A 16,792-nucleotide genomic window follows, 5' to 3' on the forward strand; every position below is an offset into this window, starting at 1 on the left:
GTCAGGGCTGATTCAGACTGAAGCCGGGAGCCAGGAGCTTCCTCCGGGTCACTCATGGGTGCAGGGGCCCAAGCAGTTGGGTCATCCTCTGCTACTTTCCCAGGCACTTTACCATGGAGCTCAATCAGCAGTAGAGCAACTTGGAATCCCCATTGCAGGCCAGCTCTCATTTCCTATTCCAGTTGTATGGTTTTACATCCCCATTAACACATTGCTAAATGGCTATTATTGTGCATATTTTATTACTCTCATGTGTTTGCATGTTCTCTTGGTTTTTTTGAAAGCAGAGCAAGATTGATATCTTCCATTCCTTTGGGGGAACGGGCACTATGGTGTAATGGCTAAAGCCACTGGTCTGCAGTGCTGGCCTCCCATCCAGCTCTTTGCTATGTCCTGAGAGGACAGTGGAGGATGGCCCTAGTCCTTGGGCCCTGCACCCATGTGGGAGACCCAGGTGAAGCTCCTGCCTCCTGGCTTTAGGTCAGCATAGCTCTGGCCGTTGCAGCCAACTGAGGAGTAATCAGCAGATGTAAGACCTCTCTCTCTCTCTCTCTGTGTGTGTGTGTGTGTGTGTGTATATAACTCTGACTTTCAAATAAATAAATCTTAAAAAAAAAAAAAAAAAAGGAACACTTGGGGAGAGAACCAGCAAAGCACTCTGTCTCTATCTCTTTGCCCTTGTAATAAATACAATCACTATGAGTTCTTAGAAAAAGAAATGGCTAGGAAAAATTAATTATTGTGTTTTGCATCTCACCATGTGTTTTAAAAACTTGAGTATGGGGACCCCTGGTGTGACTCAGCTGGTTAAAGCCAATATGGGCACTGGTTCTCATACAATCCCGCTCCCTGCTAATGTGCCTGGAAGCAATAGAGGATATCCTGAGTCCTTGAACCACTTCACCCCTGTGGGTGATCTGGAAAGAGCTCCTGGCTCCTGGCTTCAGCCTGTCCCAGCCCAGCCCTGGTCATTGTGGACAGTTGGGGAGTGATCCAGCAGTTGGATGATCTTTGTGTCTCTCTCTGTAACTGCCTCAGTGCTGTAAAGTAAATCACCCACTGGAATTATTAATCATTCCTCTTGAATTTATTTTATTTTATTTTTTATTCAGTTGAAAGAATAAGATAAAGATCTCCCATCCTCATTCCTTGCCAAAATGCCTTCAACACTAGTTGTGGTAAGGCAAAAGCTAGAAACCCAATCCAGGTCTCTCATGTTGGTGGCAGTGACTCAACTACTTGATCCATCACCTGCTGCCTGTCTTCATGGGTGCACATTAGTAGGAAGCTGGAACTACTCATAGACTCAAACCCAGGCACCTAAATATGGGATATGGACCAGTCACACCTCAATTTCATATTTAATTTGATTTCATGGTTCCTTCTACTAGCTACTCTTGTCATTTATGGAAGAGTAGAACAGTGCGTTAAGGTTTCTACTGGATTCTCTGTTGTCATTTGTGCAAACTGTAACACTGACATGCAACACAGCCTGCAGATTCCTGTTCTGCTCATTTTTCCCCCGTGGTGATTCTAATGGAAGCAGCTAGTGGGATGATAGAAGGTTCTGTTGCCCTCTGATTTTCACCCCCTTGAGAACATACTTTATGTTTGAATGTAGGAAGTCGCATTTCAGAGATGAATGCATTCTGATTTTGCAGGTTTTGAGAAGAAGCAGTGAAGAGGAGAAGGTTCTGTGTTTGGTCCGGAAGCGTCCAGGCCACCACTGTTCCACAGCTGTGATCGTGGTGCTCATTATGATCTGGGAAGGCATTCCCCTCCCCATGGCTGACAGATTGTACTCGGAGCTCACCGAGAACCTCAGGTCGTACAACGGCCATCCCACAGACCGAAGATGTACACTCAATGAGAAGTAATCACATTTCTTTCGTACTGCTTTTCAGATCTCTGTTATTGATGGTAAATTGTTAATTAACCACATACTAAGGCTTTTCCACGAGAGAAAGGATTTTAGGTGGTGGCTTCTTTGTAAGTTAGGGCTATGTTAAAATATTCTCCTTGAGAATATTGTTTCATTGCTTCTTGCTCTGGTAGCTGAACCCACCCATTCCTACAGTCTGCAGGAAAGGGACTTTTGGGGCCAGCATGGTGGAGCAGTGGCCTAAAGCGCTGGCATCCCTTATGGGCACCGGTTCGAGATCCCGATGCTTCGCTTCCTGTCTAGCTCTCTGCTATGGCCAGGGAAAGCAGTAGAAGATGGCTCAAGTCCTTGGGCTCCTGCACCCACGTGGGAGACCCGGAGGAAGCTCCTGGCTCCTGGCTTCGGATCGGCACAGCTCTAGCCGTTGCACCATCTGGGAAGTGAACCATCAGATGGAAGACCTCTTTCTCTCTCTGCCTCTCCTCTCTGTGTAACTTTCAAATAAATCTTTAAAAAAAATAAAAGGGGCTTTCACATAAAGGATAGATCTGTCCCTGGAGAGTGACCATTTTGCATTTCCTCTTTGCAGTGTGACAGTTTCCCTGTAGTCTTGCCAGTGACCACAATGGCAAATTTGAATTTTTGACCATTAAGTAGTGAAATGGATTAGTGTCAATTTGTCTCTCGTGAAGACTTTTTTCATATGGTTGAGCCATTTGCCATTCCTCTTTCTTGGGCAAGACCGATCAATTAATTGTTGTGAATGATTCTTTTAAAAGGATTACTCTTCTTCTTCTTCTTCTTCTTTTTTTTTTTATTGGACAGGCAGAGTGGACAGTAGAGGGAGATAGAGAGAAAGGTCTTCCTTTTTGCCGCTGGTTCACCCTCCAATGGCCGCTGCGGCCGGCGCACCGCGCTGATCCGATGGCAGGAGCCAGGTGCTTCTCCTGGTCTCCCATGGGGTGCAGGGCCCAAGCACTTGGGCCATCCTCCACTGCACTCCCTGGCCACAGCAGAGAGCTGGCCTGGAAGAGGGGCAACCGGGACAGGATTGGTGCCCCGACCGGGACTAGAACCTGGTGTGCCGGCGCCGCAAGGCGGAGGATTAGATTAGCCTGTTGAGCCACGGCGCCGGCTGTACTCTTCATATTTTTTCTATATATTTTGTGATATGATTTGCAAACACTTTCTTAAGCTGTCTTTTTACTTCACTGTGCTTTCTTTTAGTACTTGTTTAAAACATAAATATCTGAAACATGTAATATGTTGGCCTTTCTTTTGGCTTGGACTTGAAATTGTGACCTGATTGTATAAAAACAGTTGTGTATTTATATCTGAGTCATCTCTGGAATTTGAATTATCTGTTGACTATCTTTTTCTTTTTGAGAGGAAGTGAGAGTCATAGAGACCCACTGAAATAAAGATGCCGTCCCCTGGTTCACTCCCTAAATACCCACAGCAACCATGGTTGAAGAAGGGTAAAGTCAGGTTCCGAAATTCAGTCAAGGTCTCCCCTGTGGGAGGAACAGCCAGGACAAGGGGCACTGACACTTTCATTGACTTTTACGGACAAATATAGTTATATACCCAAATGTATTTTACATTTGATATATATATACATACTATTATTATAGATTTGTTGTATTTTTTTGGTCCACTTAAGAGCTAGACACAGGTATTATGCCTTTTACATAATACTTTAAACTGCATTTAACCTTGAAAATCAGGATATTTTCTTATATAATCCCATTATAATGATCAACAAATCCTAGCTGCAGTGGATAGGCCATGAAGGTACAACGTCATGAACTTGATTGTAATTCCCCTTCTTCTAATATACTCAATGCATTTCAGTTGCCAAAGACACCCCCCACACACACCCCACCACACCCCTGCTTTTCGCAGGCCATAGCAAAGAGCTCAATCAGAAGTGGAGCAGTCAGGACTTGAACAGGTGCCCATATGGGATGTAGGCACTGCAGGTGGCAATTTTGCCATGTTTTGTCCCAACAAAATAAGGCATCTATGTTTGTTCATGGCTTAACATTTTTATTGACTTACTTTTATTTTCTTTGAGAGAGAAATAGTTAAGCTGTGTTATTTTCCAGTTGAGAACTGGAATCTGAATGCCCACAACAGCCAGGCCTGCAGCCAGGACCCTGGAGCTATAGGGGTTTCCCAGGTGGCTCCCATCTCTTGCTGCCCTGCATTATACACAGCAGTAAGAAGCTGCTTCCAAAGCAGACTTGAACCCAGGCCCTCAGATTAGAGATGTGGGATCCCAAAGGTGTCTTCAATGCTGTATTTTAGATTGAATAAAGAATTCGATAAATGTGACGCCATTCACTAACCATTTGTACCTGAAATGTTTTGTGTGAGGCCTTGTCTTACTCCTTTGCAATTCCTGTCTCACAGTCGTACCTGTACTTGCCAAGGAATCGATCCCGAGACTTGTGGAGCCTCATTCTCTTTCGGCTGTTCCTGGAGTATGTATTTCAATGGGTGCAAATTCGGGCGAAGTCCTAGCCCCAGAAGATTTAGAATTGATCCCAGCTCTCCCTTACACGTAAGTGTCCTCTTTATGTGTGAGTGAGACATTGAGGATTTAAGTACATTCCTTTAAAATTTTTTAAACACTAAAAATGTAAATATGATAAAGTAGCATTAAACTAGTGAATATATATTTAAATAAAAATTCTAAATAACGTAGGTGAAGTCTTCCACTATCAACCCCAAATTTCAATTGTCCCTGGCTCCCTCCTATTGCTCCCCTACCCTAAAGGAAATCCTTGTTAAAGAGAACCTAGATTTTTATTCTCAACCAAAGTAGGAAAAAGCCATTTGCCAACACTTCCAAGACTCAGAAAGTTTACTACCCACAGACCTACTATGAAAGAATTACTAAACGACGTAATCGACAAAGAAGATATGTGAAACCGGAACCAATCTGTCCAAAACACAAGGCCATGGTGAGCAACACAATTAGTCAAATTTCCTGTTAAGTTTAAATAAGTTGAGTAATTAATTTTGTAATTAAAATAAATTCCATAGTCTTATAAACTTGTGGGAGGAGGTGGGGTACCCATAGACACTAAGTATGATCATATATGATGCTCTGTTTGGGGGAAAAGAGTCACATAATTCTAACATTTGTGTTTTCAAACTTTGAGCAGTGACCAGGAACTTCAAAAAAATTTTCTTTTCTATTATGAATCACTATGTGAATACATGTACACAAATAAAACTTTCAGGAAATAGTATTTAGTCTTATTTCGTTTTAGAGAACTATTATAAAAGGTTTTAAAAATATTTTTATTTTGATGTTCTCGCAAAAATGTGCACCTGAAAAGATTATATTAAAGAATTTTTAAATGATAGAGAATTTATCTTTTTCAACTACTTATGCAATCCATTCATAAATTGTCAGCGGGAGGTAGGAAAATCACTAACATGCAGTATAAAGAGATAATACAAAATAAGACAGCAGGAATTAATCTAACTATGCAAATAATGCAATTATTATAACATTTGAAAAGGTTCAAATTATAAATAACAATCCCTTTGATTTCAGAAAGGGAACTGTCTTTGCAGATAGTTTTAAAAACCTATAAAAATTATTACTATTAGTAGTTTCATATCTACCAGTGGTAAACATTTAAAGATACAACATTTTTTAAAACCTTCCATTAATATCAAATTCTGTAAGTTACCTAAGTAAAAGTCTAAACAAAAGTCTATTAGACCTTTAGGTATGAAACTGTAACCCTTTGCTAATACCCCAAATGATCATAAAGAACAGAACACTTGATGCTGTGATGTCAGTTCTCCCTTAAAATTAACCAGTTTTCTTACTACATATTATATGATGGATATATGTGTCAGTATGTAAATACGTTTGTAATATCAGCATGCCTAGCAGATTTTGATCCTTTTAACAACAGTACTATAAAGTGGTTAATGAGTGTAAGAAGAGTTTTTGCTTGTGGTTGTTATTAATCATGAGTAACATTTGTGTAACACAGGAAGATGCTTGGCTCCTTCCAGGAACTGTCAGAGGCCAGTGTGGCTGAAGCTCAGCAGGCGAGGGAGAGTGTGGTGCTTGCTGCACCTTCTAAGCCATGTCATGAATTTTGGAAGCCAATGGAAGGGTTTTGAGGAGAGGGACAATGTCCTCTCATGAGATCTCTAGATGCTCTTTGAATAATGGCCTGGAGAGTGGATTTAGCCAAGTGAGCCGCGGCACCGGCATAGATGTTTTCTAATCAGACAGTGAGGAAGAATTTTTGTAGTTTGACTCATGAGGCTAAGATTAGAAAATAATACCAACAGACAACAATACAAGTTGTATTTAATTTGTTTCTATTTGGTTAAGTTGTTTTAAAAGTTACACACATTTAAACAAGATCTTTCAGGATAATATATGTCTCACTCTGATTTGTGGCAAAATAAATAAATATTAGTAAGAAATTATATGAGAATACTGAATAGTCTTTGAACTGTAATAAATCATAACACTAATGTATATCCCATATAAAAAGAATAAGTAATATGAAAACATACTGGATTAGTGTTATTACAGTAGCGTTGTGGCTTTGCTGTTGTGAATAACTGATAGCCAAGTGATATCAGTGAGTAACTGATAGCCAAGCACAAGTGACCATTGGTTTAGAAATGGACCCCGTTTACATGATTTTCTCATAGAGAGAATCAGCATGAGTAGGTCTGAAAGTGTCAACATGAACAGAGAATGGGCTTCTTGGTGTTGCTCAGCTTTAGCTTCTGCACTAGTTTAATGCATTCCTCAGTGAACTGATCCAAAACCATCCGCTTGGTGGTCCCCCCTTTGTTGTGCCTCTTGGTCTCATTCATTTGACTTAGTTAGATATCACCATTCATTCATTGAGTCTCTAACTGAACTGCAGTATAATCATTTCAGGAAAACTTTTTTACAACTGTTCTTCCCAAACCTCCCTTTCCTCCCTCCTGCATTTCTCCTTGTCATTGCTGACCTTTCTGATACCCCATCATGATGACAGTTTCCTTAGAAGAAGTCTGTTATCATTAGCAATCCAGGCTGTAGGTATGCATTGATGCCCCTCAGAGGCCTACCAAATAGTCTTCATTTTCTTTTGTTTTCTTTTTTTTTTTATTATGGCACATTTGGTTAAGCTGCCATGAGCACTAGAGTCCAGCTGCTCCACTCTTTTTTTTTTTTTTTTTTTTTTGACAAGCAGAGTGGATAGTGAGAGAGAGAGAGACAGAAAGGTCTTCCTTTTTGCCGTTGGTTCACCCTCCAATGGCGGCTGCAGCCGGCACATCGTGCTGATCCGAAGCCAGGAGCCAGGTACTTCTGGTCTCCATGCGGGTGCAGGGCCCAAGCACTTGGGCCATCCTCCACTGCCTTCCCGGGCCATAGCAGAGAGCTGGCCTGGAGGAGGGGCATCCGGGACAGAATCGGGCGCCCCAACTGGGACTAGAACCAGGTGTGCCGGCGCCGCAAGGCAGAGGATTAGCCTGTTAAGCCATGGCGCCGGCCCACATTTTCTTGCCATTCTGGTGTAGAAAGGAGAACACGGGCTTGATGTAACCTATTGCACATTTGTTGTACATTAACCACTGGTCAGCAGCGTTGTGTAATCCAATTTAACACCTTAAACTCTTTATATGTCATTATAAAATAATCTATATGGACTATCTTTTTCCTATAGGAAAAAAACCTTGAAGATAATTTGCAAAGTTTGGCTACAGAATTAGCTCCAATTTATAAGCAGTATGCTCCTGTTGCTTACCAAAATCAGGTATGTTTTTACACTTCTTCATAGCATTTTCAGAATAAGATAATTTTTATTGATGCAGAAAAGGCATTTGACAAGATCTCATATTTTTTCAGAAGAAAACATTTCTCAAAAAATTAAGTATAGTCGGGAGCTACCTTCTGTTGAAGGGAAGGTACAAAAAATTGACTAGTAACATAACAATTGATCATGATAAGCTTTTCTCCTACGATTTGGATGTCTACTCTCACCATTGTGCTGGAGGTTCTGGCAGGGCAATTACAATCATAAAAGTAGTCTGGGCTGAAACCCATTAATGCCACTGCATCCCATATTGGAATCCCACTCACAGGGATACCATGATGGAGTTCTTGGTACCTGTGTTTGGCCTGGCCCAGCCCTTGCTCTTGTCACCATTTGGGAAACAGATAGAATATCCAGAAGATATCCCTACTGGATCTCTGGATGTGCCTCTTTTTCTATTATCCTGCCTTTCAAATAAAACTTTAAGAATGTTGCTTTTTAATACAATACCTATAATATGTTCTATTAGATTCCAATTTCATATATGAAAAACCAGGTTATTTGAAAGTCAGAGTTACACAGAGAAGGAGATGCTGAGAGACAGAAGTCCTCCACTAGCTGGTTCACTCCCCAGTTGGCTGCACCAGCTGGAGCTGCTCCAGGAGCCAGGACCTTCTTCCTGGTCTCCCATGTGAGTGCAGGGGCCCAAGGACTTGGGCCATCTTCTACTGCTATCCCAAGCCATACCAGAGAGCAGGATCAGAAGTGGAGCAACCGGGCCTGAACTGGCTCCAATATGGGGTGCTGGCACTTTAGATAATGGCTTTACCCGCTTCGCTACAGAGCCGGCACCCTGAAGGCAATACTTTTTGTCTTCTAACACTATGTCTCACACTTTGTCTTTACAGGTAGAATATGAACATGTTGCCCGAGAATGTCGGCTTGGCAGAAAAGAAGGTCGTCCTTTCTCTGGAGTCACCGCCTGCTTAGACTTCTGTGCCCATTCCCATAGGGACATCCACAACATGAACAATGGAAGCACTGTGGTATGTCCATGGGCAGCTTCTGTTTGTAACTACTTCCTCACAATGCATGTACAAATAGAATCTAAGATCTAACAAAATTTCACCGATATTATGTATTATATGAAAAAACTGTGCCTGGGTTTTAAATTTTGCACTGAAATAAAATTTCAATTTCTTTCAGTTTCCCTTTTCCACAAACTTGATGGAAATGTTCTCTTTTTTTTAAAATTTATGTCCTACCTGGCTGTTGCCATTTGTAGAGTGAGACAATGCATGAAAGACCTCTTTATCTCTCACTCTGCCTTTGAAATTAATATATTTTTTGGAAAAGAAAATCGAATTTCTGTTCCCTTTCACACTGGGGATGTAGGGATATAACGAAGATAGGGCTGATATTTGTGCAGGACTTCAATTTCCCACTTTATTTTCTCTTCTGTCAGGTTTGTACTTTAACCCGAGAAGATAACCGTTCACTGGGTGTCGTTCCTCAAGATGAGCAGCTCCACGTCCTTCCCCTTTATAAACTTGCAGATACCGATGAGTTTGGCTCCAAGGAAGGCATGGAACGCAAGATCAAATCTGGGGCCATCGAGGTCCTCACGCCGCGCCGCAAACGCAGAACCTGTTTCACCCAGCCCGTTCCTCGCTCGGGGAAGAAGAGGGCCGCCATGATGACGGAGGTTCTGGAGCGGAAGGTTAGGGCCGTGGAGAAGAAGCCTGTGCCTCGGGGCAAGCGGAAGAATAACTCGGCGACAACCCACAACGGTAAGGCTTGGTCCCTGCCAGTTTTTGGTGGGCGCTGTGGAACCTGTCCGCTCTCTTGGCACACCTTTCATTGAAAGAAGGGTTTGGACGTTCTCTGCACCTTGCTTTTTCTCTCCTGTATCTTTGCTGATGCCTCGAGGATTAAGCATTATGAAAAGGAAAATTGCGGGGTAGATTATAAAAATATTAGTATGTTCTTGAATCTAAATGTGTCTGTACTCTTATGGTGTGTTAGAATATTGAATATATCTCTAAATAGGTTTTAGAACTAAAAGCCAACAAAAAGTGAACTCCCTAATAGTAATTTTCTCCAACTTTTTATCTCATTTTTAAAAAACAGATGTATTTATTTATTTGAAACACGGGGTGACAAAGAGATAGGCAGAGTTCTTCCCATCTGCTGGTCTACATCTCAAATGGCTACAACAGTCAGGGTGAGGCAGGTCAAAGTCAGGATCCTGGACCTCCAACTGGGTCTCAGATGTGGGTGATAGGCTTCCAAGGCTAGATCAATCAAGCAGAGTAGCTAGGACTAAAACCGGAACTCCATGTGGCATGCAACATCGCAGGCAGTGGCTTAACCCACTCTTTGGAAACAGCAGCCCTTGTCTTGTCTTATTTTTGAAGGTATTATCATCTTTGTCCTTGTGAATCCCCCATCTAGTTTGAAGACCTAGTAATTCTTGGAATAGATGAAATGATATCTTTTTGTGAAAGGCTTCCTTGACCATTGCAAACACCAATTTAAGTAGTCAACGAATATTACTAAGTGTCACTTTAAGCTGTTTGTGTGGGAATACTTGACTGAAAGTGATGGCATAGTGTTTTGAAAGGATTTCATTTGCGTATGATAGTCAAAGAAGGATTCAGTGAGTGGAGTTTTAGAGAAATAACATAGCAGGTGAAGCAATAGCAGGTGCAATGTTGCAGAGGCCAAAATTCACCGATTGTTTGAAGAAAGCCAACAGGGCAGCATGACCAGAGCAGAATGGGAAAGCAGAATAGCAGGAGCTAAGAACAGAGAAGTTCAAGTTTGTCTTCGCCATTCATCCTAGGCTGTGTAGACCTGACCTATGTTATGAGTGAGGGGAAGGTTACTCAAGGTTTCAAAGCAGAGGAAAACTCTGATTTGCTTCAAATGTAGCTCTCCTGTAGCTGGGCTGAGTCACAAATGAAAAGGGCCAGAGGATAAAAAAGTCTTGGGACCCTGTAGAATCTATGCTCATAGAGAGTAAGTATTGGACTAGATTGACTAGTGAAAATGTGAGAAATGCCTTGTTCCAGATGTGTTCCAGAATCAACAGGATTTTGAACAGACTAAATATGGAGTATAAAGCAAAAACTATCATGTTTTCACCCCAAATTTTTGGCCTAAGGAAATGGAAAGGGGAGGGTAAGGGCAAGTTTAGACAAAACAGGTGGGGCAGGGGTGGGTTGAGAAGATCAATGTTTGACAGGCTATATTCAAGAAGTCTGTACGAAAATTCAAATGGTGGTGGCAGATGGGCAGTTACATAAGAAATTCTGACTTGGAAGTCAACCACATAGGTTGTATTTAATGCCAAGAACCTTAAACAGATAGTAAAGAAATAGAGCCGGCGCCGTGGCTCAACAGGCTAATCCTCCGCCTAGCGGCGCCGACACACCAGGTTCTAGTCCCGGTCAGGGCGCTGGATTCTGTCCCGGTTGCCCCTCTTCCAGGCCAGCTCTCTGCTATGGCCCGGGAGTGCAGTGGAGGATGGCCCAAGTGCTTGAGCCCTGCACCCCATGGGAGACCAGGAGAAGCACCTGGCTCCTGCCTTTGGATCAGCGCAATGCGCCAGCCGCGGCTGGCCATTGGAGGGTGAACCAATGGCAAAGGAAGACCTTTCTCTCTCTCTCTATCCACTCTGCCTGTCAAAAAAAAAAAAAAAAAGAAAAAGAAAGAAATAGAGTTCAAGAGCTTCATTGGGTCAATTCCCATATGCCCGCAATTGCCCCAGCCAACATGGCTTATGCCAGGATCTACAAACTCCATTCTGGTCTTCCACACGGGTGGTAGTGGGGACCCAACTATTGGAGTCATCACTATTGCCCACCCACACTGTGCATTAGCGGAAGCTGGAATTGGGTTCTGTAGCTGGGTCTCGAACCTAGACACTCTGATTATGGGATTAAGGTTTCCTAATCAGCATAATCACTGGGCCAGGTTTTGAAACCACAGCCTTCAGAAACAAAATCTGTATGGACATCAATTTGTGTCCCTGCTGCTCCACTTCCCATCCAGCTCCCTGCTAATGCACCTGGGAATACACGGGATCATTGCAGCCATTTGGGAGTAAACCAGTGGATGGAGGGCCTTTCACTCTGTCTCTCCTCTCTATGTAACTCTGGCTCTTAAATAAATGAATGTCAAATAAGTAAGGATGCATTTACATAGAAGGAGAGAGAGAGAGAGAAGCAAGCTTCCATCCACTGGTTCCCTCCCCAAATTGCTGCTACAGCCAGGTCTGGACCAAGCTGAAGCCAGGAGTTTCTTATAGGTTTCCCATGTGGGTGCAGGGGCCCAAGGATTTGGGTCATCATCCTGTGCTTTTCCAGCTTCATTTGCTCCAAACTGGAGCAGCCGGTGCCCATAGAGATACCAGCATTGCAGGTGGCAGCTTAACCCCCTCAGCCTCAGCACTAGCACCAATGAATATATGATATATTTAAATTTATTATCTCTATATATCAGCCATCTCAGACCTCCTCCTTGCATTAATGTTGTTTTTATTCATTGTAGAGATGAAAATATTGAACTATTAATAATAGTTCCTGACCTATTGCAGATAATAGTGGGCATCCCATGTGGCATCTTAAGCATGATATCCACTGCCTGCCTCACTGCTTTTCTTTGATACCATCCCTAGCTCTGCCATGCCAGGTGTTCCAGACTCAGCCGTATCTCTAGGGAGCCACAGGCGTTTCTACTGCTTTTCATACTTAGAATGACAACATACCTTAGCTTCTTACATTTTCATATTTGTAAGACAGTTCGTCTTAATAACACGATTAAAATGGCAGTGCAGGCATTTATGTGATGCTGGAAAAGATGCAATAAAGACAGATGCTGAAGAGTTACTGTGAGAAGCTGATCATTCCATCTTGCATGCAACTTCGTTTTACCCATATTTGATTTGATTTCCGTTTGTGTTATGATTCATATGTCTGGGTCCTTGGTACCACCATCTCCTTTTTTTAAGATTTATTTATTTGAATGTCAGATAGAGAGAGGTTGTCCATCCTCTGGTTCAGCTGGGACTTGAACTGGTGCCATATGGGATGTCGTCACTATAGGCAGCGTCTTTACCCGCTAGGCCACAGCGGTGTCCCCAATTTAATTATTTTTTCAAAAGGCAGAGTTGCAGAGAAGGAGATCTTCCATCTGCTTGTTCTCTTCCCAAATGGCTGCATTGTCCTGTGCTGGGCCAGGTCACAGCCAGATACTCTGTCCCTGGTAGCCCATGTGCATGGCAGGAGCCCAAGTACTTGGGCCATCTTTCATTCCTTTCCCAGACACCTTAGCCAGGTGTTGGATCAGAATTGGAGAAGCTCGGCCTGGGTCAAGCACTGATACTTTAAATGTATTTTGTTTATTTGAAAGGCGGAGATAAAGATCTTTCATCTGCTAGTTCAATCTGAGTTATCACCTCCAGCTTTTCAGGGTGGACAATAGGAAGAAGCTTGCAAAGGCTATAGATCTAAGACTTGAATCCAGGTACCCTGATACAGGATCTGGGCATCCCAAGCAACATTTTACCCTCTGTGATGAACATTACCCATTTTCATCTTTCATTTCCATTATGTACCTTCTGTTGGGAAGCTAAACCTCTGTAAAAATAGGTATTTCCACAGATAGTAGTGATGGTTTCCTGCTGTGCTACAACAGGATTGGTTCTTATGCATAAATTCTCTTTGGAAACACAAATTGTGTTGCCTTCTGCTTGTGGCATCAGAGAGAATTGCATGTGTTCAGCTAATCAACGTTTGCCATCACATCATGACTTTCTTCTCCTCATTTCTAAACTTCACTGCATTTGCACTTCCAAAAACAATGCTAAAGCTTCACCAGATGTACAGTGTCCCTCGGAATAGTGTCACCATTTTTTTGTGGTTAGTGTGGGTATGCTAGAGCAAATGACTCTTGCTTGCCATTGTTTTTTAAAAGATTTATTTGAAAGTCAGAGAGAGGGAGAGATCTTCTATCCACCAGCTCAAATGGTTGCAATAGCCATTGCTGGGCCAGGTCAGAGCCAGGTGCCTCTCCTTGGTCTCCCATGTGGATTTAGTGGCCCAAACACCTGGGTCGTTTTCCTCTGCTTTTCCTAGGACATTAGCAGAAGCAGAGAAACTAGGATATGAACTGCTGCCTATATGGGATGCCACTGTCTCAGCCGGCAGCTTTTGCCCACTACACCATAATGCCGGCCCAACTTGCCATTTTTTTGTGACTTCCTTTTGCCTAGTTATTTACTTTGCCAATTAGAATTCTTTGATTATCCAGAGACACATTACTTTTTTTTTTTTACTTTTTCAAAACTGAGGTCATGCAAAACCTAAAGATGTATTTAAACCTCTTTTTTTTTTTTTTTAAATTCCATGTACTTTATTTACCTCATAGTCAATGAGCACATTTCTATTATTTTTCTATGTTAAGAAATGAATTTCTATTGTTTGTTCAAATCTTTCTAAAGGAAGAATTGTTTATGAAAAGTCCATGGATGAAAAACTATTCCAGACCTTATACAGATTTTAATTCCTGGGTGCATTAGATTTTAAATAAATCGAAAAAACTGGCCAGCATCAGTGTTTTCTGATATTACTGTATATATTGTTTGGTTACTCTTTAAAGACAAGCACTACCAAAGTAGTTTGTGTTTATTTTCACACTTGATATCCTTTTTCTGTTTAGGAAATAAAACTCAAATGATACCACATGACATAACATATTTAACTAAATTGCATTTTCTCCTCAAAAATTCAGAGAACATTAAAAACGTGGCGATCCAATCCATTCCTCACGAAGTGAGGGCAAGCCTGTCTCCATTCTTGGCCTGGTCCCCAAAGACTGGTTCCAGCACGACAGCTCCGTTGAAGAATAATGGAAGGGCCTCGTCTGGGTTTTCTGAACGAAGTAGCCCGATGCCTTCCGGAAGACACCGTGGTGCTGATGCAGCTGCTGGAGCATGCCCCGGCATGGCACATCCCGGGGAAGTGGCTGCTCCGCACAACGGGACGGTTTACTCTGAGCCTCCCACTGGGCCACCCGAGCAGCTACCATCCAGTCAGTCAAACCAGCAGTCCCCCTTCGTGCCCACTGCTCAGGAGCTTGCCTCCTCTCTGGGGGAGGAATATGAACAGCATTCCGAGGCCGATGAGCCCCCATCAGACGACCAGCTCTCCGACGACCTGCTGTCCCCTGCCGAGGAGCCCCACATTGATGAGTATTGGTCAGACAGCGAGCACGTCTTCTTGGATCCCAACATTGGCGGGGTGGCCATAGCGCCCACGCACGGCTCCGTCCTGATTGAGTGTGCCCGGCGAGAGCTTCACGCTACGACCCCTGTCGCCTTCCCAAATCGGAACCATCCCACACGCCTGTCCCTCGTGTTCTACCAGCACAAAAACCTGAATAAGCCCCAGCATGGTTTTGAACTGAACAAGATTAAGTTCGAGGCTAAAGAACCTAAGAATAAGAAAACGAAAGCCTCAGAGCAGACAGACCAGGCAGCTAATGAGGGTGCTGTGCTGGCCCCGGAAGTAAATGAATTCAACCAAATTCCGTCTCATAAAGCATTAACGATAACCCACAATAATTTTGTCACCGTGACCCCTTATGCTCTCACGCACGTTGCAGGGCCCTATAACCACTGGGTCTGATGGCTTCTCTCCCCTTCTCATTGCCTTTGGTAGTGCAGTGGATTTTTTCAAGGTGCTGTTAAAGAAAGTCATGTTGTCGGTTACTATATCTTCATCTCACCCATTTCAAGTCTGAGGTAAACACAAAACAAAACAAAAAAATCCGGGGTGGGTACTTAACTGTGACTATATCTTGACAATTGGTAGAAGGTGCACATTTTAAGCAAAAATAAAAGTTTTATAGTTTTAAATACATAAACAAATGTTTTGGCTAGGCGTTAACCTTGATAGAATCACTCAGTTTGGTGCTTTAAATTAAGTCTGTTTACTATGAAACAAGAGTCATTTTTAGCAGATTTTACCAGGTTCATGTTCTATGATGTAAAATCAAGACCCACAGTGTTAACTCTACACAGCTCCTGGTGCTTCTCCACATTGACACAGTTCAACATAAGCTGAATTATTATTTCATGGTGCCATTGTTCCAACATCTTCCAATCATTGCTAGAAAAGTGGCATATTTCTTTGAAATAAACCAATGAAATACTTTCTCTCTTAAACTTTCTCCTCTATAAAATAATTCATTATTGTTAGTAATGGTTGGAGGCTGTTCATAATTGTAAATATATATTTTAAAAGCACTTTCTATTTTTTAAAGTAACTTGAAATAGTATAGTATGAGAATCTTATTGTCTGTTGTTTGTGCATATTTGCATACAAGAGATCATTTATTCTTGCTGTGTAGAGTTCCATCTTGTTAACTGCAGTATGTATTCTAATCATGTATATGGTTTGTGTTCTTTTAATGTGTCCTTTCACATTTACATACTAGCTACTTGTATAAAATAGATAATGCAAAGATTATTAATTATCTCTATGACTGGGATTAGAAAACATATCACCAATATTGATTAACTTTGTCTTCAGAACTAAGTAAGGGTGGTCTCTACTGATATATTGAGCAACATTGGCCTCAATTTACTTTCATCCCAGACTTTTCAATATGATCCATGAAATGTGTTTTCAAAAACAGTTGCAAGGAAATAGGATTCAGAATGGTCAAATGCTTCTAATGTTTTAAGGTGATAAAATACAATCATTAAGTTGCCAGAACCCTCCCCTTCCTAAATTGCCTTATTTGTTCTGAAAATGATTCTGACATCAGAATAAGGAACAAATTCCTATAGAAAAATCTCCTGCAAAAGCAAATTTCTTATTGCCATCTCATGTCCTCCCTGCCCCAGACAAACATCAGGAATGGAATTAAAAACATATTTTTGTCCTTTAAGAACTAATTCATCCATTCACCTTAGCATATTAATTTGGGGAAATGAAAACTCATCTTCCCTAGTAACTGCCTGAGCTATAGGTAACAGGAAAATAGGCTTTCTGTTTATTTTAGTCTTCCCAGTATATTTTCCCAATTACTTGATTGACTTGTT

General features: G+C 42.0%; 1 protein-coding gene across 2 annotated transcripts in view; it reads left to right on the forward strand.

The window, feature by feature from the left end:
* Positions 1-15,786, forward strand: part of TET1 (tet methylcytosine dioxygenase 1) — a 102,781-nt gene extending 86,995 nt beyond the window's left edge. Inside the window, exons 7-13 of one of the 2 annotated variants that reach the window (XM_062214879.1) lie at positions 1,662-1,873; positions 4,298-4,448; positions 4,765-4,851; positions 7,591-7,680; positions 8,589-8,726; positions 9,146-9,470; positions 14,476-15,786. In XM_062214879.1, coding sequence (XP_062070863.1) covers positions 1,662-1,873; positions 4,298-4,448; positions 4,765-4,851; positions 7,591-7,680; positions 8,589-8,726; positions 9,146-9,470; positions 14,476-15,371 — 1,899 coding nt within the window. In that variant the 3' untranslated portion in view covers positions 15,372-15,786. The remainder of the gene's footprint in view (positions 1-1,661; positions 1,874-4,297; positions 4,449-4,764; positions 4,852-7,590; positions 7,681-8,588; positions 8,727-9,145; positions 9,471-14,475) is intronic. The other variant, XM_062214880.1, reaches the window with a different exon arrangement.
* The last annotated feature ends 1,006 nt before the right edge of the window (positions 15,787-16,792 follow it).

This window comes from Lepus europaeus, chromosome 17 (assembly GCF_033115175.1).
Source record: "Lepus europaeus isolate LE1 chromosome 17, mLepTim1.pri, whole genome shotgun sequence".
Taxonomy (NCBI): domain Eukaryota; kingdom Metazoa; phylum Chordata; class Mammalia; order Lagomorpha; family Leporidae; genus Lepus; species Lepus europaeus.